The sequence below is a fragment of the Malurus melanocephalus genome, unplaced genomic scaffold (assembly GCF_030028575.1).
Source record: "Malurus melanocephalus ecotype Western Australia unplaced genomic scaffold, MMel_1.1 scaffold_459, whole genome shotgun sequence".
Taxonomy (NCBI): Eukaryota; Metazoa; Chordata; class Aves; order Passeriformes; family Maluridae; genus Malurus; species Malurus melanocephalus.
The window spans coordinates 169686-195403 of record NW_026623691.1 but is presented as its reverse complement, the minus strand read 5'-3'; the positions used below and the strand labels follow the sequence as shown (position 1 = coordinate 195403).

Genomic DNA, 25718 nt, shown 5'->3' with positions numbered 1-25718 from the left:
AACACTTAACATAGCACTTGGGACCGCTAAAATACATTCCCAGTTTTAGGTTTATTTTTACTTTTAATTACTGTGTTTTTTCYTCACCCATGTCCACAACTGAGTTGATGTTTATTCAGCAAACWTGTTTTAAACATCAAAGTTGGTTTGGTTTTAGTTCCCACTATCAGTTGAACTTGCAGAATAGATATGACCTMTAAACCCAGAAAATCGAATCTCAGATTTCAATTGTTCTCAGTTTTATTTTGTGTTGTAGCAATTATATGTTTGCTTGATTGTATGTATGTGTTATCTGATATACAAGGAAGTACAAAAGTTGTGCTCAAATTTCTGCTTTTTTAAAAAACAAAATGCAGTGAATCATTGGAAATGTCATCTATTACCTTGAATTTCTTAAAAGTGGTAACAAMGAGGAGGAAGTAAAATGAATGAGGTAAAAATAGGGCTAATCACAAAGATCATTTTGAATAAACAGTAGGCTTATTTCTGTCTGTGGGTGGATGGATGAAACCCCTGCCCATACTATATCTGATTTTGTCGCTTAATATTTCACATATGCAATGCAGCCAGAGTGAAAGGGAAAGGTAATTTCTGGTTTGTAACAAAAATCCATCCTATGCAGTCTTGTGTTGATGTGGATCAGTGTCTTGCAGCAGTGAAAGCTATTACTGGAGAGCTGGAAAAACACTGGAGCAGTTAATTTTCTGTGACAGGGAGGATGGGAGAGCTCAGAACAATGTTTTCAACTCAAGAGTTTAATTTAATGGCTTGAAATTGATGTTTTCTTGGCTCTTACCTTCTGCAATAGCTACTGCAGGTAAATTAACCTGGATTAACAGTCACAGAATCACAAAGCAATTCAGGCTGGAGGGACCTTTGGAAGTCACCTAGTTCAGCTCACAGCTCAAAGAGAATTAACTTCTATGCTTGATTATGTTTTTCAGGAACTTGTCCAATCAGTGTTTGAATGTCCCCAAGGGTGAGGATTTCACAAGTTCATGGGCAGTCTTTAGTRTTTAACTACCCCCACTAGGAAAATATTTTGTATATCTGGTCAAAATTTCCCCTCCTGCATGTTATGAACAAAGACTCTCATCCTTTTTTTTTTTAACTCGCCTGTGGCCTGAGAAGACTCTAATTGTGTATTCCGTAAAACAAGCCCCTCAGGAGCTGAAGAGAGTGGCTCTATGACCCTTCACCTTGCCTTTTCCAGGCAAAGATGTTTCTTTCGTTCCACTATGAGTAAATTTTTTAAAAAAAGTGTGATTCCATTGGTTTTATGCAAGGCAAAGTTTGTAGAGAAACAGCCCTGTTGGACCAAGGGATAAATTTGAGGAGAGGAACATCTGTTTCATTCACACAAAGTAGTGAGTAGAGTGGAACAGTAACATCTGTGCTCACCCAAGTCCTAGTTCTAGAGCACTGGTTTCTGTTTTGACCACAAAAATCCTTCACGCATAAAGGATATTCCCAGATGCTTGTTTCAAACCGTGGCTTGGAGGGCAAGAAATTGCGGTCATAAAAATTCTCCTCATCAAAAAGAAACCTGAAACAGAATCCTGACCTCTTTCCTTGTCAAGAGTAATAAGGGGAAAAATCCTGTATCCCCTCATTTACAGAGCAGGAGAGATGGCCTRGGACTGAGTCACTGTGTAAACATGAGCAATTTGTTCTGTTCAGAGCCCTGTGGAGGATTAATGGGAGGGAGAAGCTTTGAAGCCCTTGTGTACAAATATTTGCAGGAAAATTACTTGAAATTTCTTCTTGAAGCAAAGTAAACAGGCTTTTCAAGTGTTCTTGGTTTACCCAGCTGACAGACAGTATATCACAGATAATCCATTCTGGCAACTGCTGTGTGAAAGATACTGGAGCAGTGCCAGCACTTTCTCCTTTCACAGAAATCCAACACTTGAGTCTGACTTTGCTTCACTGCTGTTAAATCTTTAACATGTCAAATGGCTCATTAGCTTGTGCAGCACCTTAACTGAAGGGCCAGTGAAGGGCTGGCAGTTTGGCTGAGGGATGGCTGTGTGTGAGCACTGCTGTGGAAGAGGCTGGACTAGTCCAGAACTTGGGTTGTTTCACTTAAACTGGCAGCCAAAAGATGGGGATTTCAGTCCTGTACTGGCCTCATCGCTCTCTTTCCAGAGTTCAGGTAACAGATTTGGTAACAGATTCTGGTTTTCCACAGGAAAGCCTGTGGAAAGCGTTAGAAAAGTTGTTGTTTCCCCCCAAACACCCCAAACATAAAAGTCCATGGGAGAAACTCCATTCAGTAACTGAGTGTATCTTTCCCTGGCTCTGCCCTGCATGGGTTAAAGTTCATGGATTTGGCAGGGGAAGTGMTTGGTGTCAGGACTGTGTTTGTAGRGAGGCAGAGYTGCACACCCAGCACASAGTCCTGCRCTGGGATCCAGCATGGAGCTGGTGAACCTCATCTGAGACCCCCCAGGAGACCTTGAGGAGGAGGATTTATGGCTGCCTCTGAGCTTAAGAGTAACCTTAACCCTGAAGAAACACAGTTTTTTTGTTTTGATTTTTTTTTTATTCCCTGTTATCCTTGCTTTTCCTAAGATAGCTGTGTTTTAGTGTGTGCCGATAAAGATTTGGTCTTGCTCTTACAGGTGTCTCATTTCTGCACTAGCATCCCTCTCAAAGTTTTATTTATTGCAGATTTTTCTTTGTTCTGGGGAAAACCAAATGGAATATATGTAGTAYTTTTAATGGGAATGCATAAAGTCATACATAATTTACTTTCTTTTTTGAAATGTTGCCTACTTGATCAGTGATATCGCAAGGAGGAACAGGATAACTGCTGCTATTCTAAGCATCTGCAGTTTAATTTCAGTAGAAAATTATTGCATCTGCTTTTGTCTGGGAGTATCATAGAAGTGTACAGATGGGTGGGGTGAAAAGCAGATAACAACGAATAGTGGGAGTTACAATATAAAATATGTGCAGGAGAACATAATGAAATTCCTGAAGATTTGAGTGAAAGCAAGAATTGAATGATGTTGTATATAGCCGCTGTCTAGAGCAGCTCCAGCCTGGGAATTCCTCCTGCCTGGCTGCTGGAGCTCATCCCATGTACCCAGGGACACCTGTTGTGGGGCAGTGTGAGGTCACTGTGGGCTCCAGGAGCTGGGGCTGTGACCCCGGGCCCCCCAGGAGCTGGGGCTGGGGCCCATGGTCCCCCAGGAGCTGGTGCCAGTGGCCCAGGGTCCTTGGTCTGACTGCAGCAGCTGCCCCCCCGTCCTTGCAGGAGCTGGCATTTAGTGCTTGCAAGATTAGAGAGAAGGAACAGGGACTGAGGGTACCCAGAGGTAGTTAAAGGAGGGATTCACTAATGAGAGAGGACAAGCTGTGCTGATCAGGGCTGGGCCAGACAGGGCACTGACTGGTGCTGCTTTACAGGGGACAGGCCCCTTCTRTGCCCCTTCCTGCCTGTTCCTCCCCTTTCCACTCTCTGATACACTTCCCTGCACATTCCTTCATGAGTTTGCCAGCTGCCCCTTTCCCCCAGTACAGCAGGAACCCTGGGTGTGTATCCTCACCAGCTGCATAGCCCAGGCTGGACCCTCTGGGCAGCAATGCTGGTAACTTTGGGTGCCCTTCAGTCAGCATGTGAAGGAGTGGCTGTTGGCAGTGTTTCTGTCTGTCTGTCTGTCTGTTAGCGCTGTCTGCATTCTGTGTTTATGACCTCCCCTTTTCATACCCTATTTGATGAGTGTGTTAATCAAATGTGGGCATGGATGCTCTCTCCTTCCACATTCTCTTATTAAATCCATCATGGAAACAACATTAATGGTGTTAGCTTGGCTCTGTTGTTGCTGCCAGAACTTCCCAGTAATGTGTTTCTTTCCATATACGATCTGTAAAAATCTGGTCCACAGCTCAGATTCTACCAGGTGGGGTCACACCTGGGGCAGAGATCAGACTCAGAGGGCTGTGGTGGTCCTGTCTCCCTCCATGCTGGCACAGATCCCTGGCTGGCTGTGCTCAAAGAACGCAGACCTGCTTCTTCTCATGGAGGATGTGATTTTTCATTCTACAGGATGTGGTAGTTTGGACCTAGACCAGGTGTGTCTGTGTAATGAGAGCTCCTGCCAGGCAGCTTAGTGTCAGGGTAATGAGGCCGCTGCCCTGGGTTCTGTTTGTGGCTTCAGAAGGGGGAATGWACCCAAATATTAACCTGAATTATTAAATAATTCATTCAATTTAATATTTAAAACGGAAAGCATTAAAGAATTAAATATTTAAGATATTACAATTTTTTAATACTGTAGTGTACTTGAAGCTGTATATCAAGATGCAGGACACTGCAATGTTGCCACACTGTGTCTGTCATGCCTTTGCTGTCTGTCCCCGCAGAGCCACCACCCGTGCTGCAGGTGCCCTCCAACGTGACAGTGGCACCCGGCGCTGTGGCGGTGCTGAGCTGCCTGGTGCGGAGCGCGGGGCACTACAACCTGACGTGGCAGCGGCACGGGCGCGACGCGCGCCTGCTGGACCCGCCGCGCCTGCGGCTCCTGGCCAACCTGTCCCTGGAGCTGAGGCCAGCCCTGCCCTCGGACACGGGCAGCTACAGCTGCATTGCTGCCAACGAGGGCGGCACCGCCACTGCTGCTGTCTTCCTCACCGTGCAAGGTAACCTCAGCGACCCGCGGAACAGGGTGCCCATGCACCTGCAGCATCCGAGGCTGGACAGGGCTTGGAGCAGCCTGGGGTAGKGAAAGRTGTCCTTGCCCATGGCAGAGGTGGGATGARAGGGCCTTTAATGTCTCCTYMAACCCAAACCTTTCWGTGGTTCCATGAAAAATCAGTCAGAACTCCAAATGGCAGCATGAGCGAGACCAAAGAAGTCTATGTTTGGGCTTTTGCTGCATACCAGGAACAAATTTAGTAAAAAATGTATGTATAAACGCAATTACTGCTATTGGAGCAAATACTTGAAAAAATTTGTAATATTGCAGGATTTCTTTGTCTATTTATCTTGATTGTGTGGAGGTTTGAAATTTGGTTCTCTGCTGCCTGTCTATGGGTGAGGACAGACAGAACTCATAATCTTGTAGAAAGGAAACAATTCTGTCTCTTGTAGGTGATTCTGCCAGGATTTCTGCTTGTGGATGCTGCTGGGTTATRTTCTGTGCAGTGGGGGTACCTTCATTAATTAACTTTGTTGCTGYTATTCTAGTACTTTGCTAGCTGATGGAAAACTTAGAATTATGGAAAAAGGAAATATTGAATGGAATGGCTTGACCTAAGGTGCTCCAAAACAAAGGTCGAGAGTGGAGTTGTAACACTTACTAATTGGATGTAGTATTTCCTATATTGGTTATCAAGTAGGTGTGCAATCAGTTGTGTAGGACCTAGTATAAAATACAGCAGAATTAAGTGTTTTTTTAATTATCTGTTTGAATTACTCTTAGGTTGCCACAGCAGAGTTATAACTTAATTTCTAACTTACATTGCTCTAACTTAAATTTTTAACAAAGCTGAAAGGAAAAAAGTAATGGAAAAAACTCAATGCCCCTGCATTTGGAAAACCTAGTTTTAAACTGTACAGAATTTTTCCATCAAGACACTCATCAAAGGGATCAAGAGAAGTGCCTCTCTTCCTGGGATTTTGGTTTTCCTMCCTAATGTCTGTAGCTCCACTGGGAACTTCAACACAATAATCAAATTGCTTCTGGCAGTTTTTTCTAGTAAAGCTAAAGAAGTTTTACTGCTGCCACAGCAGAATATTGACTCTCAAATCACATATATGTAGCATGATTATATGAAATAGGTTGGRATTACATTTTGGCTGGTACTGGTAGGGCTAACAGCTTTCAAACATGTCTGAGAGAACCCTCTTGGGCTGCTCAGACAGCCTCAGYGGAGAGTCTGAGTTGTGTTTTCTTGATTTCTGATGAGGGATGCTTAGAACAGAATAAATATGTAGGAAGCACTGAGCTGCAGCTGAATGCAGCTTTCTGCAGTGGTGCCTGCCCCTTTTTGTTTGGAACAAGTAAATCTACTGCCAGCCTTCCCAGTGGCTGTATGCAGGAGCTGAATTGGGAACCTGCATGGTTTGCATGCACTGTTACTTGTGATCATTTAAATTTGCCTGGACAAAGTGATTTCTGTCAGATTTCTGGGGGTGCTCAGTGTATGATTGCCATGTACAACTTGCAGTGCTTATTTGAACCTGGAGCAGTTCTCAAAAAGCAATTTTTGTTTGGYGGCAGAGAGGAAAGAGTGGCCAGAYGTAAGAGCTAAAGCTTTATGGGCYTGTCATTATTAACATGCCAAAGAGGGAAACTTGAAGTCTTGTTAAATGATGGAGATGGGTCCATGCTTTGTGTGGTTGTAAGTAATTCAGAATGTCAAATTAAATTCGTCCTGAAGCCCTTTATTATTGTTGGACCAGCTCCATGTAGATCTCTGAATTTTAGATCATAAGAGAATAAACACTGCTTTCATCCCCCTTTTCTCTCTGGGGGAGGGAGTTAAGGCAGAGAACAAATGCTGGTGGCTCTAAAAATAACCCAGCATCTGCTTTCCCTGCTGCAGAGGGTTGTAGCAAGCCCTTGTTTTGAAAGTGTTGGGTTTGATGCTGCTGTTTGTGCAAGGGAACGTTCACGAGACTCCTGTGCCAGCAGCTGTGCAAACAGAGCTGGAATCTTCCCGGGGCTGCCTCTGTGCTCCAGCTCTGTGCTCAGGAGAACACCCTGTGCCCAGCCCCTCACTGCCCCACAGCAGCGACACAGGTAGGGCCAGCCCTGTGTGAAACCTGGGCCTCTCTGGGGCTGGGGCTGCTGCCCAGAGCCCTCTGGAAGGTCCTGGAATGCAGCTTGGTAAATCCCGAGGAGTACTGATGCATACTGAGTGCTAGGAGTGATAGCAATATCACTATATAACGTATCTTATATAGATATGTATATAGTGATATATTTGTCACTGATAAATAGAAGTACGTGTTCAGATTCGGAGTTGTGAAATAGTGGCTATGCAGTGTGAGTTGCTCGAGTCCTCGCATTAAGACCTCACATTGGTCTTGTATGGAAGCATAAATGAATTTCAGAGGAGATTCCTTACTTTTCCAGGTGCCTAGAGGAGTATATTGCGGCTGTGGGAGGCTGGAGATTGGCCAGGAGTGTGAAACATTGGTGATCCTATGTATTTTTCATTATGTATCTCACTGATGACTGAAATTCCATGAACATTCAAACCTTTYCTTTCTGGTTTTGTTAGAGCTTTGTAGGTGAACTAAGAGTTTACTGCTTGCATATTTGTCAGGTTCAATTAATATGGCATATTGTGGTAGCTTGATGTTTTGTTTGTGATGTTTTCATATATATAAGTAATATTGATTTGGTGGGGAAATGTAGGAATTTAGGCCTTTTTAAAAARAATGAAAGTGTGCATGCTGAAGAGATCAATTTGTGGTGTTTTTTTGGTTTCCTTCCTCTCCAAAAATTTTAACTACACCTTTAGACCCCAGAAATCTGGGTGATGTGTGATTTTGTGGTAAACTTGCTTTTTCATGTGTTCTGTTGTAAGTGGGAACAGACAAGGAAGGGATTATCTTGATCTTTGCAACTTTCTTTTCCCTGTACAACACAGCTGTGTAGCATGGGGAGATGTTGCCAGCTTTGGCTTGTTTTTGGGATCATTAGAGATRTTTTGAGTTAATAATCTGGGCATGTGATGAATTCCAGCGCTGGGTTAACAGCAGTGAAATCAGCATCCTGCTCAGGAGTGTCTCTTTATCTGAATGCATAGGTGGAATGAAATCACACCTGCTGTAGTTACTGTTCTGTCCACACCAGGCTGGGTTTTCTTCTTGTTGTTAAAAAGTGCTCCAGTGCCTGTCTGGTATCACCATCCCAGCTGAAAGGCATTTTCAGCACCTGCTAAACAATGCAGTGACCAGCCCCACCTGCAGGAAATTGGCTGATCTGTTCTGTGTTCCACCTGCCCACAGGACAAACCAAATGTCTGCATGCCTTTGGGCAYTGAAGAGGTGTCCCTGCTGCAATGAGAGTTGTGTCAGTGCTGGTTGGCCATGCCCAGTGCTGTCCTACCCTCTGGATAGCTGCCTTAGATGTGCCTTGGGGGAAAGTGGTGCCTGGTGGAACATTTGCAACCACTCCCCACTGCTGGAATGCTGGGGGCGCTTCCCAGTGCCCAGAACTTGAAATCCARATGAAAATAAAAAGTAGCCTAGGACACAGTGTGGATGACTTWGCTCAACAAAGCAATGCTGATATTCAGGTACATTCCAGGCAGGAGCAGAAACCAGGTCTGGATGACCAGAGTAGGGCTTTCAGCTGAATGTGCTATATCTGGAGGAATTCCAGGGAAGAGGCTGCCCAGGTGGATGAAAGGACAATTACTTTCTTGGCAAAACTCTGAATTTTCTCTGCAMTTTACTCTTGAAAGATACAATACAGAAATAAATACCCTGGTCTTTCAGATCTCTCCCTAACTGATGGTGTGAATATGRTTCACTTAGATCTGTGGATACACAGTGTGATAATGAGCAGAGAGATGCTGGTTATACTGCAGTGAAAAAATAGGGAAGGGAATCAAACTGAAGTGTTATTGCTTCAGTTGCTATTTCAAATTTAAAGTTAATTAAATTCTGTGTTAAAGAGTGGAAAGCAGTTTAGAGCCTTCTGTGCTTCTCTCTAGGCTGTTCTTGCTTGGAGCAACCTCGGATAGTGGAAGATGTCTCTGCCCATGGCAGACATGGAGTACATGGTCTTTAAGGTCCCTTCCAGTCCAACCCATTCTGGGACTCTGTGGTTCTGTTTCTGTACCTGCAGCATGTCAGTGCCCCTCTGCAGAGTGGCAGGACAAGGGATGCTGCAGGACAGCACAGCCCGAGCCTTGCTGGGGCTGAGAGGGGATTGGGAAGGGGATCCCTGGGAATTTGGTAGCTAAGTAAGTTAACTGGCAAATGAAGGAGGCAATGTCATGTCTGAAGATGATATTCCTTTTTAATTAGGTTCACTTGGTTGATGCCRAAAAACCAGATGAACCTGACTGGCTGATTGATGCTGAAGGCTTCTTTTTGTTTATCCCTCTTGAATGTTTTGATCTGYCTTTATGCTGCAAAGCTCTGTTCTCAGCTTGCTGTCCAAACAGGAGCCTTTGTCACCGCTTTTCTGTTTATGTGCAATTTTTCTTCTGTGCTTCTTTCATTTGGCTTGTGAATAAAGTGTAACATGGAATTGACTATTAATTCGTATAATCCTAGAATGGAGCATAAAGCCCATCTCATTTCCTGGGCAGGGACACCTCCCACTGTCCCAGGGTGCTCCAAGCCCCAGTGTCCAGCCTGGCCTTGGACACTGCCAGGGATCCAGGGGCAGCCACAGCTTCTCTGGGCACCCTGTGCCAGGGCCTCCCCACCCTCCCAGGGAACAATTCCTTCCCAATATCCCGTTCATCCCTGCTCTCTGGCATTCCCTGTGTCCTGTCCCTCCATCCCTTGTCCCAATCCCTCTCCAGTTCTCCTGGAGCCTCTTTAGGCTCTGGCAGGGGCTCTGAGCTCTCCTTGGAGCCCTCTCCTCTCCAGGTGAGCACTCCCAGCTCTCCCAGCCTGTCTCCAGAGAGGAGCTCCAGCCCTTGGAGCATCTCTGTGGCCACCTCTGGACTCTCTCCACCAGCTCCATGTCCTCCTGCCCTCCTTGGCGGCCCGGAACTGGAGGTGGTTCTGCAGGTGGGGTCTCTTGAGAAGGTTTACGCACAATCTGTGCCGTTTAAAACGTTTCATTCTTCAGTCTTGAATGAGATGGGTGCTGTAAGGAGATTGTGCTTCGCCTTTAATTTCCAAATCTTCACCTCTGAGATCATGGGGAGGAAGATTGTTTTCTAAGATTTGTGTTTTAATGYCTTTTGCTCTGAAACATGCTACCTGAACCCCAGGCTGTCTCTGCCCTGCAAGGAGGCAGAACTTCCCTTGAGTCTGTCCTAAAAGAGCAGTCTTCTGCAGGGAGATTCTCCTTCCAGAAGAAGAATAACTGTGGTTGTTATTGAGCAGCTTTTTAAGCAAATGGTGTCACAACACAGGACTTGGACAGTAATCTTCCTCCCAGCCATAGTAAGGAAAAGAACATGGTATTAAATCTTACAGGAAGGGATGTGTTTCTGTATGTGACACAGTGAACTGGAAAGGCTGATGCTGCATGGCATCACCCCCACCTTTTCCTGGGTGGGTTACACCACACATAAATGGGTGCTGTGTGCTGGCTCTGACACACACTGCTCCTTAGCAGCCCCAGAAACGTGTCAGACACCASCTGGGATGGTGGAATTCCCAGAGCAGCACTGCACGTGAGGTACCTCTGGGTGCTCAGCCTCTTGGACTCTCATGAACAGGAAAGTTGGGATCAGGCTTTTGTCCTGTGCTTGCTTCAGGAATGAGCAGTCACACAGGAATTCATATCAGTACAGACAGGGATGAGCAAAAGGCAAAGCTTCAAAGCTCCTACTTATTTCATAGCAGCCAGTTTCACATCTCAACTAACTTTTTATCCATGAGTGTGGATCTTGTTTTTGCCACTGTCAGACAGACAAAGTGTTTGTTGCCAGAGTGAGCTGCTTTAGTGGTTGTTTGTACTGAGGGAATCTAARTGTAATGGAATCCCAGAATAGTTTGTGTTGGAGACGCCTTGAAGATCATCTCAATCCCATCCTTCTGCCATGGGCAGGGACACCTTCCWCTATCCCAGGTTGCTCCGAGCCCCATCCAACCTGGTCTTGGACACTTCCAGGGGTGGGGAGTCARCAACATCTCTGGGTTAAAAATGAAAGAATTCTATTGAGGTCACCAATTGCTTTTCTAGTGAAAGYACCCCTGAAATCTCTAACATCCTTTGCAATTGTCAACACTCCAGATTGACTTCTCTTCCACATGTATGTCTGCGCATAGATCGCAACTTTCATCGTTATCCCTCAGGTTRCATGCTGCCAGTTGACCCACCTGAAGGTTTGTGGGCTTTAGTGTCCAGTAGTCTGAATAAATTTCACAGAATCACAGAATGRTGTGTGTTGGAAGGGACCTTAAAGCTCATTTTGTRCTAACTCCTCCATGGCAGKAACACTTTCCRGGTTGGTCATTGTCTRGTGTTTGTCAAAATTGCCTCTGTTGCTACTTTTTTAACGCCATCTCAGGTGGGCCAATACCTGAATCTTGTTATAAATGTGGTTTATGCTGAGAATTTTGTCCGCTACCAGAGGAAACGAGTGGGCTCTGACCTTCACTGAGTTGCTTTCTCACMATGGAGCTATTTGAAAATAGAAGTGAAGTACTTATTGTAGCGTGTGTTTTCTAAGCAGGCATTTTTAACTGTTTGCAATTCCTCCTGGTAGAACCCCCAAGGCTTGTCATTTCACCCAAGAACCAGACTTTTACAGAAGGCTCTGAAGTGTCCATCAGGTGTTCTGCCACTGGTTACCCAAAGCCAACAGTCGTGTGGACACACAACGAAATGTTTATCATCGGCTCCAGCAGGTGGGACTTGGAGTTGTCTCCCTTTATTTCATATCATCTGTGAGAAAAAATGTTTGAATAGTGCCAGAGTATTTTACTGCTTCCACAGGAGTCTGAGTTTTGGARATAGTATCTCAGCCTTTACCTGTATAACTCTTTAATTGCAATTACCTTCTCTCTAACAGAGAAACACTTTATTTCTCTTCTCCGGAAGTTTTTTTTTTTTTTTTACAAGATTAATTTAAGTGCTTTTTACAAAATGTAGTGCTAGATATAATAGCACTAATAGTGTTTATCATGAGGGAAAAAACCCAGAAACACCTGTTTGTAAACCGACTGCTCATGCTGCTGTGGCTGCTTGGTGTGTGGATATAACTATTGTTCTTTCTAATCATTTTGATTGGTCCCCTGTGTGTTCCCAGGTACAGAATGACCCCAGAAGGCACCCTAATCATAAGAAAGGCAATTCCCAAAGATGCAGGAATTTATGGTTGTTTGGCAAGTAACTCAGCTGGGACAGAGAAACAGACATCCACCCTTACATACATTGGTGAGTGAGAGAAACAATGCAGTGAAATTTAAAAAATAAATTAATTCATCATCAGAGAGCAGGACCTGTTAAAATAAGTAGGATTGTGCAGAACATACTGGTAGAAATGTTGGAAACCTCAGAAGAGGCTCACAAATGTCCCTTTTGTTTTCTGTTCAAACCTGAGTAGTATTGTTAGGTGGTATTTGGGACTTGATGCTTTTTCTGAAAAGAAAGCTTTTTAGGTTTAAAAAAAAAAACCTAAAATTGGGTCATACTTTGGGATAGACCTGGAAGCCTGAGTAGGTCTTTGGAAAAGATCCGTTTCTGTATTTAAATGCTATGCTAAGATATTGATAGCAGAGGATTAAACTGGTTCATGCCCAACATCTGGCTGGAGGAGGAGGATGACTCTTCATGGTTGTACTTTCTGCATGGTGAAACTTGTCTGATTTTATCCTTAAATTTCCTGTACATTCTACATATGATTCAGGTGCTCTGGACCAGAGCATGTTTCCCAGTGTTTATCTTCCACTTTTAAGTCTGTTCAACTTTTAATGCTGTCTTCCATATAACAAGGGAAAAATGGAGTCTCTCATGGTTTATATCCTAAAAAATGATGTATGCTTTGGGTGAAGAGCTCATTTTTTTCTGTCTTGTTTCTTTTTAGAGGGCCCAGCGTTGACYGTAGTTCAGACTGAAATTCTGGTTGGTCTTGGAGACACAACTGTTATGGAGTGTAAAACAACTGGAATCCCACCCCCTCAAGTGAAATGGTTTAAAGGTGTGCTCATTGCTTGGTGTTTGGSTCATTTATTTAGCAGCAATATTTCAAACAATGACCTGGAAGTGACTTCATTTCTCTCAAGAGCTTTGTGTAGTATTCAACCAGTGACAGACCTGTGAAATTCTCTGAATCTGAAAGAAATAAYGTGGACCTGTAGGGCATAAATTCCTGGTTCTATTTTAGTATGGTGAATTAACACATTGTAGCATAATTAATAATAATAATAATAATAGTAAAACAAAGCTGAGCCTCCTGCCTGCTTAAATAAGGTTCATTCTTCTGTCAGAAAATGTTTTGTGATTTTTGTAGCATGTAGCTAAACATTTTTCTGTAGCCTTTGTTGTCATGTTTTCACATAGCCTCTAGTTAGGGAAGGAGGAATACAATTTGACAAACTGTTCTAATGCTGATCTCTGCCCAGAGGTGTTTGGGTTGTGTTTGCTTTGTGGAACCCATAAATAAAAGATGATGTATTCATTGTAGTAATGAATTTTTCCTCTCTGTTGAGTGGAGTCAGAGTTCTTGTCTGCTGAATTCATACAGCTGTGTTATGAACTGTCTTAAACTTGGACACKGTTTCATTGGGATAATTTTGATAAATACAGCTATATTGTTGATCTAAACAGTYCTATTGCCTTTTTCTATCTGGACTTAGGTGACTTAGAGTTGAGGCCATCAGCTTTTCTCATCATCGATACTCAGCGGGGTGTTTTGAAGATCCRGGAAACACAAGAGCTGGATGCTGGTGACTACACCTGTGTGGCCACCAATGAGGCAGGGAGAGCTGCTGGCAAGATAACCCTGGATGTTGGCTGTAAGTAGTTCAGTCCTGGCTGGGGCACACTGGGATTGCAGAGTTGCTGTGYTGTGCAGAGGGTGGGGCCTTGGCTCCCCAAACCTTTCTAACAAATCTCTGTGTGTGCTGGGAACACCTTTCGGTGGTGTTGGCTAAGCCGTCTTCTTGTCCCATTCGGACTTTGGAATCACAGAGTAGTTTGGGTTGGAAGRACCTTAAAGCCCATCTGTTTCCAGCCCAGTCTTACTTCTTTTGCATGGTAGAAAAGTTATGGGGAGGRACAGAGAGGCACAGAAGGAGGAAGCTGTTCAAACCTCAACCTAACAAAATTCTCAAAGAGAGAATTAATGATGCAAACTTGAGTTACTGTGTGAGATTTTTGTAATTTAGCCCTTCCTCTCCTCTTTTCCTAATTCTTTCCATCTGCCTGTGGCCTGACACCTCACCTCCTGTTAAAGGTTCCTGTCAGGCACATCCACTTTCTGAAAGAGTGGCGCTATTTGCAAAAGACAGTTTAATAATGTTGATAGCTAAGGTGTTTCTAGAGCTGGGAATGTTAGAAGAATAATTATGCCCAGTGGGRCATAAATGGAGGCCATCAGCGGTGTGAGAGAAGGGGATTGCTGTGCTGCAGTGCTCATGTGTGTGGGTGTTCTTTCCCCAGCTCCCCCCATTTTCACACAGGAGCCAGGGGACGAGTCGGTGGATCTGGGCTCCAACGTGACGCTGCCGTGCTACGTGCAGGGCTACCCTGAGCCCAGGGTGCACTGGAGGAGGCTGGATGGGACTCCCCTCTTCTCCCGGCCCTTCACACCCAGCTCCAGCAGCCAGCTCAGGACAGGAGCCCTGGCCATCCAGAGTAGGTGGACTCAGCCTGGAAAGAATGAAGTTCCACCAGGAACTAAGACACATACAGGGCATTTACTACGTGACTCTATTAAATTAACTATGTAAAAACACTGTATTTTTATCACAGATTGTGTTTCTGATACCAGATTTATTTCTGTTTATATGCTCATTTTGCCATGAGCTTGTGAATTCAGTTGTGTTTGGTCATTGGCTTCACTCTCCTTCGTGCCAATTATTATATCTTTGCTGAAATACCTGTGGGCTATGGTCTCTGGTACTGACAAGCCATGGATTTTAATTTTTGGTGAATTTTTTTTGTTTTGGTTTTTGATTTTTGGTAGAGAATTGTTTCTAAATGCACTATTTTAGATCTGTCCTAATTTGGGTAATAATTAAAAACTCTGCAGGTGGCTTTGTGATTTTGATTATTTTGGAGCATTTCAGGTCACCCTTTCGCTAAGTGATATTATTCTATTTTGTTAATTAGCTTTGAATTCCTTTCTGTATTTCCAATACTCCTGTACTGGGTGACAGAGGGGAAGGAATACTCTGGCTCTGGCTGAGTGTTTGAAGGTGGGAGGGACAAGGACACAGTGTCCTTGTGGCAAGGGAGGGGCAAGCTGTCTGTGCATGGTTCTGGGTGCTGCAGTAAGCTCTCATTTCTGCCCTGCAGATCTGTGGGTCACTGATGAAGGGACCTATGTCTGTGAAGCTGAGAACCAGTTTGGAAGGATCCAGTCCCGGCCAGCCACAATTACAGTGACAGGACTGGGTAAGAGCAGGGCAAGCTGCTACTGTTCGGGCAGCACACAGGATGCCTGGGGGTTATGGCCATACCTGCTGACCTATCTGTGTGCTGTGTTTGTATGTCATCCACTCAAACAGAATTAAAAAGCATTTRCATGGAATAGTCCCATCCCCTGCCATGGGCAGGGACATTTCCAGTATCCCAGGGTGCTCCAAGCCCCATCCAGCCTGGCCTTGGACACTGCCAAGGGTCGAGGGGCAGCCACAGCTGCTCTGGGCACCCTGTGCCAAGGCCTCACCACCCTCACAGGGAGGAACTTTTTTCCCACTATCCCATCTAAATCTCATTTCWTTGAAATACCTATGCTATTAAAGGTTTAGTTGTTATCTCAGTTGGACAATTGGCAATAAAAGGAAAAATAATTCTATGGAATGTGTACACTTGCATGAGGATAAGAACAGTTTCTCTGTCCTCAGAGAAACTATTTGTTGACTTCAAACATATTGTAAGTGCCACTACTGCTGATAGTGTTTGATAGACATAGTTTTACCTATTTAAAGTTATTATTTMATGCCCRATAGTTAAATTTAATTTCCCAGCCRTGTTTYCAGGCGTGCTTGCTGTTGGYTTTTTGTGAATGTGCAGATTTCCTGTTATGCTGTGACCTCTCTCCTGGTCCTTCACAATTTTATGCCCAATGGAAGTTGCGGCTTATTTTCTGTCTTCTCCAAACYCACTACTTCTGTTCTTCAGTATTTTGCCCAAGTAAGGGAAAATGATACATTAGCTTGGTGCCAGGGCAACATGAGTTCCCAGGGAAGCCCTTGACTGGATCCAGTTTCATCTGGACMGCATCTTCCATTTGCTGCCTTTGCTTAGGCTGACGATCACTGTTCATGCACTGCCCCAGCTTCCCACCTCTCCTGTACTATCCCACCCCTATATTTKTTTCTCTTTTTTGTATCTTTAATTTAATACTTTACATGAATATATAAAAATTCCTAACAATTTCTTCTCATCTTTCCTTTTGTTCAAGTCACACCTCTGATTGGAGCAAGCCCAGCCACAGCCAATGTCATTGAGGGCCAGCAGCTCACTTTGCCTTGTGTTCTGCTTGCTGGGAACCCAATTCCAGACAGGAGGTGGATTAAAAACAATGTGGTGGTAAGACTGCTTTGTTTCCTATGAGGTTTATTGGCAAAAAAAAAAAAAGCTACATCTGACATTTCAAGKCATGGTAACAGCTTGGTTTAATTTACAAAAGTTAATGTGATCGCTGCCTATGCCAGGGAATTTCTGACCCTGGAGCATAGATGAGGGAATAGGAKCTGGAAGTGGGGGATGTGAAGGCCTAGAAAAGAACTTGGAACCAAAGTATTTGTGAAGTGTCCTTTTATCTTCTATTTTATTTGCTTTCAAAGAAGTTTAATGCTTTTTTGTAGCTCATGAACTTCAGCCTTGGATAWGCTGGAATTTTGAAAATGCTGGTGGAATATACCTACCAGGATGAAAATAATTGGGTTTTTTTAAGTGGAGATTCAAAAAATTTCTGTAGATTTAGGATGTTTTAACATCTTTTCTTTTTCTCTTGCTGATGAGCTGAGATAAATGCCAATATCCCTGTTCCCTATCCTCCTTTCCTGGTGGGGCTCTACTCAGAGTATGAATGCCTGTGTTTTCTTTCCCTCTTGGGAATCATTGCCTATTTATCACTCCTGCAGACACAGCTGGATGATCTTTAAGGTCCTTTCCACCCAAACCACTTGGAGATTCTCAAAAGGTGGTGGGGATGCCACACCTGGGTTGGTTGTGTGAATGAAACTCAATGCTTTAATACTGAAATTTATGACTTTACACCCCTATGAAGCTGCTTTTTATCTTGGTTGTTAATTTCTCCCTAAAACCCTTTCTGCACAGCTGGAATTAAAATATTGTAGCAAAATGTTTAATTTATTGTCACTTAACAGAACCTGCTMCTACCTGAGTCTGGTTCAAGTTTTGTGCTCAGTTTTGGTGTCTCTGGGAATGACTGGCTTTTCCTTAGGCTGTGCAAGGAGCACAAGCTGTAGGCTTTGTGAGAAATGCTGGCAGGAKCCTCCTTGTTGAGTTGCTAATTCCTCTCTCTAGTAGTGCTGGTTTCCTGTCATTGTAAACTGCTGGGAAAAGCCCTGCTCCAAGGAAAGTGTTGGAGTAAGTTCTATTTAGAGAAGAATTCAGCTGCTTCTGAGTGTGATTGGAACAGCTTTGCTTTCTAACAACCCTTTACRAGGGAGGGCTGTGCTGCCAAGCTCAGTGTGTTTGGTGTTGCTGTAGGATGTGTAACTCTTCAAAGGTTTCTCCTTGGTGCAAGGTACAATTCTCCTTCACARTGGTTTGTTCCAGGGCTGATCTGTTTGATGGATGTGGAAGTTAGAAGGTTTTAATAACTGTAAGGGAAAATAGTCTACTTGTGGAAGAGGAATAAATCATTGCACTCATCAATTACTGGAACAACCAGTAAAAATGTGGTGAAATAATTGAGCTAAATTTGGGKTTGCTTCATTAAAAGCAGGAGTGGCAGCACAGGATGTGCTGTGGCAGAGCAGTGGCTCTTGCAGATCTTAATCTGTAAATTAAGAGTAAATATGAGGTGTTACCAAAACTCTGCATTAAAATTAGCTTTTCCTGAGAGGTGGAACGTAGGAGAGGCTCTGGTAAAGTTCTCCAGGAGCMCATAATTGTTAAGAATGTGCCATAGTCAAGTGAAGGCACAGTGCATCCCCAGGTGAACGTTKCCAGGTATTTCCCAGTGACAGGTCCCTGTTTCTGGCAGCTGGTGCCCAACCCGTACGTGAGCGTGCGCAGCGACGGGAGCCTGCACCTGGAGCGCGTTGGGCTGCAGGACAGCGGCSATTACACCTGCATGGCCAGCAGCGTGGCCGGCACCAGCAACAGCACCACCACTGTCCACGTCTTTGGTGAGAAACAGGGCTTGTGCTCAGCTGGGGAGGGAAGAGCAGCACTGCCTGCAGCAGCTTTCACTGCTTTGATGCGCTTACACCGACTGCACACAGCTCCTTTTTTATTGTGATTCTCCTTTGTAAAGGAGCACGGGGGGAGATTGGATCTGCTGCTGTGAGCGGTACTGGTTTTCACGTAAAATCRGATCAAGTTGTTTTGTGTTCACAAAAGGTCCTCATTTTTAAACAACTCCAAACAGTTCAGTCTTCATCTGGTTTAATTAACAAAGAGGTGCAAGTGGGAGTTTGCTGGAAATTCATGAGTGCTGCCTGAATGTTTTGTACTGGGGTAAGGAAGCGCAGCTCATGGGARAATTAGAATGAAAGAAAATGAATTATGAGTTTGGTAGAAGTCATAATTTGTTTGTTGGTTTTGGTGTCATCTGCATTCTCCTCCCCCTTTTTTTTTCTCTTTAATTAAAACACAAAAAAATTGCACTGAGAGCAAGACAAAGTGTTAGCAGTCTGGTAACTCATCTGTGTTTCAGCTGAACATATTTGTGTTAACTGTGGGAGACCATGGTTTCTCACATGTTACATTTTCTCACATGTTAAATTAATCATGGGAAACTTATTTTAAGCTTTACTGAAGATGCTGAAACCTCCTTTTATATAAAGAATGGCTATAAATTTTAATATGGGCAAGTATTCAAGATCTTCCATGTCAATATTAGTTTTTTKAATKTTTCASAGCTTGAGAACAAAAATTARTATCTTTGKATGCATTKGGAAGTATCTAGGTTYTGGTGTTGTAGCCTTAAATCTGWTCTTATTTTTCTGTTAATTCAAAGRCAGCTCAGCTGAGTGAGGGAATTGGGGGTTTTTGTTGCTTCCTGTTACTGATTTTGAGAAACAAAGCCTAAAATGTTGTCAGAGGATAATGGGACAAAGCCTTTCTGAATTAATTTCAGTCAGTGAAATACTACAKTGAGTTTAAAACTGCTTGTACCTAAAGCAAAGATGAACCTGTGGCTGGCAGGCTCTGCAATGAACAGAATAAATCTGTCCTGAAAGGCTGGGAAGTGGCTCCTTGTCCATGTGAGGGTTGGAGAGAGGCCGAAAGGTCCCAGACTCAGTTTGCCTGTAGGAAGCAATAACTGAACATAAGGATTTTATTTATGGTGATAGCTGTGCCGTGGTGAAATGTGTTCTGCATGTCTTTGATATATTTGCCTGTGTTTGCAGTCCTGCCTGTCATTCAGCACGGACAGCAGATATTCAGCACCATCGAAGGGATCCCAGTGACACTGCCCTGCAAGGCCAGCGGAGTTCCCAAACCATCCATTGTCTGGTCCAAGGTAATCCCTCACCTTTGAGCTCTTCATGATGAAAGATGGTCTGAGCACAGAATCTCCTTATCATAAAAACTATATTCAAATARCAGGGCCAAAACTTATGAGGGAGCTGGAAATCTCTGTTTGTTCAGAGCTGCTTTTGTTTCTTAGAGCTGAACTTTGGCTGTGGTCCTGCCATAGCTCAGTGTTCTATTCTTTGGCAGGCCTTAGGTTATCGCTGTATCTTTATGGGTTTTGCACTTCARAAATTGTTCCTGTTCCTGTTGCGAGTTGATAATTTGAGTTTGGGCAGCCTGCCACAGACTGAGATTTTTCTTGTGGAGCTCCAAGATGACCTTTTTCTATGAGGAAGGTGTATTTAATAATGGCATCATGGGGTTTAACCCATCACTGTTCAGTCATGGCCTTGACAGGGTGTGCACAGGGGAGGACCCCAGCCTTTGAGAGAATTTGTCTGAAAGTCAGGTTTGGTTTTTCCCTCCTTAAACAGGGTAACTCCTGGTAGTAAGAGTTATTTGGGGTGTGTTACAGCTCACGTCACGTGATGTGAAGGCACTTTTGGGACTCAGAAGTTGTGCAGATGTAACTGACTGGGACCTTGGGAACAGCTTTGTTTCTAAGAAAGAATAACAATAGAACATGGCTAACTYGTTGGTTTAGCAGGGAAGAGAACATGGGAGGAGATATTTTTCTTAATTATCACTTCTAGCATTCAATACAGACAAGGAAGAGTGAGGTGACGAAGAACCAGTTTGTATAATGTATACAAGGTTCATTTTGACATTAGAAGTCAATGACAAAATTAACTCAGTTGAAACCTTGATTATTAATCCTGACTATTATTTTTCAGATTTTCTTTTAAAACTTTGGGTCTGTAAAATATAGCAAGTTTTCTGCTTTAGTGTCCCTGTGCTTCTGCCTTTGTTACTGCTTAGAAAATAACACTTAAGGACTGTGAAAAGTTAATTATAGTTAATTAATTTGTATAAATGGAATTTTAGAGCCAAGTTTCTTAGCTAATATAAATTACTTCGTTCATCTCAGCCTCCAAAAATAAAAGCAGCTTTTATTGAATTAAATAATTGTAATTTGCTTTATTTTGGAAAATCCAGACCCTGTGGACTTTCCATGTTTTTCTTTCCGCAGAAAGGAGAGGTGATCCTTCCCAGCAACGTGAGGTTCTCGGCAGGGTCGGATGGGAGCCTGTCTGTGGTGTCCCCAGGGGGAGAGGAGACTGGGGAGTACGTGTGCACTGCCACCAACGCTGCTGGCTATGCCACCAGGAAGGTGCAGCTGACTGTCTATGGTGGGTGCCCCCTCAGCTGCAGTGTCCCTGTCACCTGCCCAGTGCATTGGGACCTAGACACCCCCAGGCCACATGGGATGGAAACTTCCCTCTGCTTAGTGCTTTTGGGTCCCCAGACCAGGCAGTTTTATACATGGCTGATCCCAAAAAGCCTGTCCTTCAGCCACCATAATTCCCTTAAAGCCTCCTGATCCCTGCTACCTCGAGTTCAGGGGCCTTCGTCTGAGCATCATTTATTCTGCTGTGSAAGTGGATAGGAAGCATCTGTACGGGAGTAGAATTTCCTGCTGATAGAAGAATGAAGATCCATTAATCCCACCGGTCCCAAAGCTTCCTGCCATCTCCCAATGTTATTAAAAATTTGGGTTAGGGGTAGGTGTGCTTTGCAAGGCTTTTATGGCTTAGAGTTACTGGGGCTGTAGTGTAACAGTTCAGCAAACTGCCTATGCAATACTGAACTCAGCACATGCAGGAGCTGCAGCCATCTGTTCTGTCCRGCTTTGGGATGCATAGCCCAGGCTTTCTGATGTTTGTGCTGTTCCATGTGGGCACCAGCCCATGCCTGACCTGCAGGCACTGCACATCAGCACAGCAGTGATTTATCTCCATTGCAGATGGGTCATTAAAATAGGATTGTAATGTTTAACACCTGATAAAAAGAGAGATGTATGRTGTTACATTTGTACGAATATGTATATTCACTGCAGCTTCTTAATGTGTTCCATGTTCTAGTGAAACCCAGAGTGTCCAGGCCTGGAGACCAGCAAGGAAATGCACGTGAGACACCCATAGAGGTGTCAGTAATTGCAGGGGAAGATGTCACACTTCCGTGTGAAGTGAGGAGCTTGCCACCCCCCATAATTACGTGGGCCAAAGAAACACAGCTCATATCTCCATTCTCTCCAAGGTAACAGTGTGTGACCAAAAGAGAARTGAAACTGCCTCTAAGCTTTAACAATTTTGGAAGGGTGTGTGATTTGATTGCCACAGGCTCACTCAGTGGTGTTGCTTTGTCTGCCTGACCTGTTGTACTGGGTCTTGAAACTCTCCCAAGGCTGCTCAGCCTGGGCATGGCTGCACAGCTCCCACTCCAGCATGTGCTTATATCTGACCTCAGGAGGCCAGGAGGAGAGAAATCCTGGGGATTTGTACTGGTGCCCAGAGACCCACATCATCTGTGCATGATTATCATTGTTTAAAATTAGATTAAAATTGTTTCTTTTCATATGCACTTCACATTTACGCTCAGGGGAGCCCTGTCTGATTTACACGAAGCCTGGGCTGCCAGCAGGATACAGATGATGATGATAAATGTTTGGGTGTGCTGACAAGGGTGCATTGCTTGCTGCGTTTTGGATCCAAAAACTCGCCAGAGACTCTCAAACATGTGAAAGCAGAATGAAATGCTTGTAAAACATTGGGCTGACAGCCTTGGAGAGCGAAGAGGAAGAGCTGGGGACCGTGCTGGAGTTTTCTCTCCCTTGTTATTTAATGTGGCACAGAAGAAGTGGGGACAAGTTGATGACTGTTCCCTGGGTGTCCCCATTGGAGTGCCAGGTACTGGCACGGGCTGTGCTGCTGCTTTGTGCTCCTCAGGTCCCTCAGAAGGGCCAGGCAGCAGCTGTGTCTCTAAAACAGGGAGTGGCAAGGCTGGCCACGGGCACACTGCCCTTCTGGTGTCTCCCAGTGATCCCAYGGGAGCAATCAGCCAGTGTCTGAGCTGAGTTAGGGAATTGTGCCAGGGATCCTCCTTCCTTTGTGGCCAAACCTGCACCTGGGAGCTGTTCCAGGCAGCCTGTGACAGCCTCAGCAGCTCTTTGGCCACCGTGTCTGCTGAAGGAGGCTTATGTGCAGAGAGCTGCCTTAGTTCTTAGCAACCCATGTGGAATTTTCTGCCGTGTCCTGTGAGCATGTTGCATGCACTAACAAATCTGTGTTCTTGGTCTCTTACTTGTCCTCATTTTACCTCAGGAGACACTGATAAATTAGGGTACTTGCTCGTGGCTGTTGTGGTGAGATCCAAGTTGTCCAGAGGAACAGAAGTCCAGCTCAGYTCATTCCATAAAATTGTTTACAGATGTCAGCAAAAGTTACAGATTAGTCCRAACAGAATTGTTTGAGACCACCCAAAGTTCTTGTTAAAAATGTGAGCAGTAAACAAAGGGAGAGGGAAATCAGATATGAAGGAACTTGTATCAGAAAGCAAATGTAATTACTGCACAAAATCAAGGAGGAGAAGTTGCCTTAGAAATCTGTCTTTTGAACTTATTAAAAAAAAAAATACCCGAAAAGTTTGGAAAGATACAGGCAGAAGAGGAGGAATTGTAGTATCAGGTAGATTTTTACTGGAGAAAATACATTTTGCTTTCCTTCCATTCATCTTTCCAGCCACTGCAATCCTCAATTCACCCTTTATGTCCTTATGATAATGTCCTAATTATAGTGCCAGGGAAGGGAAAGCAGATGATCCCTCCAATTCCCATGAATTCTGGGTGTTACCTTGAATGCCAGGCTTCAGTTTCTTCTCGTCAATCCTTGACTGTCATTTTTAATTCCCTCCTCACTTTTTTCCCCTGTCTCTGCTACCTTTGATTTCTACAGAAGGTTTTGTCTTTCCTGGCCAATGTGGCTTCAGATGTTACAGGTCTGTGACCAGAACTGTAGGAGGACTTAATGCTGTGTAGTTAATTATTTACTGGCAAATAATGACAATTCCTATGAACACCACAATTGGCACTTTTGAATTGACATCTGATCTTCCATCTTGGATCAATATGGCATCTTTTTTTTGCTAGGWTGAAGCAGTACTGAAAGTTTTAACTTTCTGACCCTGCTGACCTGAGATGAGCAACAATTTTTCATAAGAGGGTGAAGACCTCCATTTCTCTGCCTCTATCACATTTTAATATATCCTRTAAATATCCAAATTTTGTGATTTGRTTCTGGAATTTTATCTTTTTGCTGTGTATTCTGAATGTAGTGGCTCCATAAAGAGTTGGAAAGAAAAGAGTAAATGTAAGTCATATTTGAGTGATATGGTCAGAGATATGTTATTTTAACTTACAGTGATCATTAGCAGAGTGTAAGGAGAGGTCGTTCACCTTTCCATACATGTTTATATGGTTTATCTGCTTCTTATTTCTGCAGACACACATTCCTCCCCTCAGGGTCGATGAAGATCAGCGAGGCCCAGGTCTCAGACAGTGGAATGTATATCTGTGTTGCCACAAACATTGCTGGGAACGTGACTGAGGCAGTGAAGCTCAGTGTTCATGGTGAGTTYGAACTCCAGAGTTCATCATCTGTGAGTTTCCACATGGAACCAAGCATCTTCAAGAGGTTTTCAAATGTTTTTCCTAATTGACATTAAATCCTCTTGACTGTTGTTCTTTCAGGTCAAGTTATCTTCATACGTGAGTTATTGATGATGTGGGAAGGAAATATTGTATAAACACCCACAAAAACATAGATATGTGCAAAGGTGTCAGTGGCTCCAGCCAGGACCTGTGTCCCCCTCCCTCTCCTCACCTTATCCCATGTCACTCCCTCATCTCTCTCCTGCTCCCCCATACTGGGGCCCAGCCATTGTCTCTTAACCACTCACACAATGTCATGTCTGGAAAAATGTCACTTGTTATTGTTTCAGGCATTTATAAAAAGTCTTTTTATTGCCAAGGATCCTTAAAAAAATCGTGGCAAAAGACTTAATGGTGGATTTATATTATTCTTTAGGACCAGCAAAATCACTTCCAGTCATATTTTATCTCCTTGTGTGAACTTGTGTTTGGAAGCGTACAAAGATCAGGGATTAGGAAAAGGAAATTAAAATGCCAAAAGGAGAATGTGATTAACTTTACCATAAAAGCTTTTGAATTGTTTTGAGTTATGAAGAGCCAGTACCCGCAGCTCTTCAGTGTGCTCAGAATATGATAGTGCTCCTGGGAGTGATTCAGTAGAGCTTGAAATGTGGCTTGTTCAAATAAACTCAGCATCAGGGTATCTCACATCTTATTTTGTTCAGAGAACATGCAGGGCTGCTTTTGTAGTCATCTGGGGGCATTTGGTTTCTGTAAATAAAGGACATTTTCTAAAATAATGRAAGTGGAAAAGAATTTCATAGGATCATAAAGTGGTTTGTGTTGAAAGGGAYTTTTAAAGGTCACCCACTGCCACCCCTGCCATGGGGCACACCTTCCAYTATCCCATCTGCTCCAAGCCCTGTCCAACCTGGCYTTGGRCACTTCCAGGGATCCAGGGGCAGCCACARCTTCTCTGGGGACTCTGTGCCARGACCTCCCCACCCTCACTGTAAAAAATGGCTTCCTTATATCTGGTCTGAATCTGTCCTCCCTTAGTTTTACACACTTCYCCTTTGTCCTGTCATTCCAGGCCCTYGTCCCCAGTCCCTCTCCAGCTCTCCTGGAGCCCCTTCAGGCACTGGGAGGGGCTCTGAGCTCTCCCTGGAGCCTTCTCGTCTCTGGGCTGAGCACCCCATCTCTCCCAGCCTTAAGAACGATCCTGTACGTAGTTTCTTCCTTATTTCTGTGGTCTAAACTTGTCTTCCTCAGTTCCTCCAAGGATCCAGCSCGGGCCTCGAGTCTTGAAGGTGCAGGCTGGGCAGCGCGTGGAGCTTCCCTGCAGCGCCCAGGGCATCCCTGCCCCGTCGGTGTCGTGGCTGCGCGGTGGCAGCGCCGTGCCCATGGATGGGGGGCGCTTCCTGCAGAGCCCGGCYGGAGCTCTGGCCATCAGCAGTGCCCAGCCCCCAGACACCGGCACTTACACCTGCGTGGCCAGCAACACCGCGGGCAGGGACACGGCCGAGCTCACCGTGCACGTGCAAGGTACCTGTGTGGGGCCTGCCCTGCCCTCCCTATCCTGCCCTGCCCTGCCCTCCCTATCCTGCCCTGCCCTGCCCTCCCTATCC

The 25718-nt window shown here is 44.4% G+C and overlaps 1 protein-coding gene across 1 annotated transcript in view; it reads left to right on the top strand.

Moving 5' to 3' along the window:
- HMCN1 (hemicentin 1) overlaps positions 1 to 25718 on the top strand; it is a 170970-nt gene that overhangs the window by 51466 nt on the left and 93786 nt on the right. Inside the window, exons 11-24 of the mRNA XM_057380547.1 lie at positions 4372 to 4647; positions 11365 to 11506; positions 11908 to 12035; positions 12685 to 12798; positions 13457 to 13615; positions 14262 to 14456; positions 15120 to 15218; positions 16231 to 16358; positions 18007 to 18151; positions 19379 to 19491; positions 20635 to 20794; positions 21527 to 21701; positions 23942 to 24069; positions 25363 to 25635. Coding sequence (XP_057236530.1) covers positions 4372 to 4647; positions 11365 to 11506; positions 11908 to 12035; positions 12685 to 12798; positions 13457 to 13615; positions 14262 to 14456; positions 15120 to 15218; positions 16231 to 16358; positions 18007 to 18151; positions 19379 to 19491; positions 20635 to 20794; positions 21527 to 21701; positions 23942 to 24069; positions 25363 to 25635 — 2235 coding nt within the window. The remainder of the gene's footprint in view (positions 1 to 4371; positions 4648 to 11364; positions 11507 to 11907; positions 12036 to 12684; positions 12799 to 13456; positions 13616 to 14261; positions 14457 to 15119; positions 15219 to 16230; positions 16359 to 18006; positions 18152 to 19378; positions 19492 to 20634; positions 20795 to 21526; positions 21702 to 23941; positions 24070 to 25362; positions 25636 to 25718) is intronic.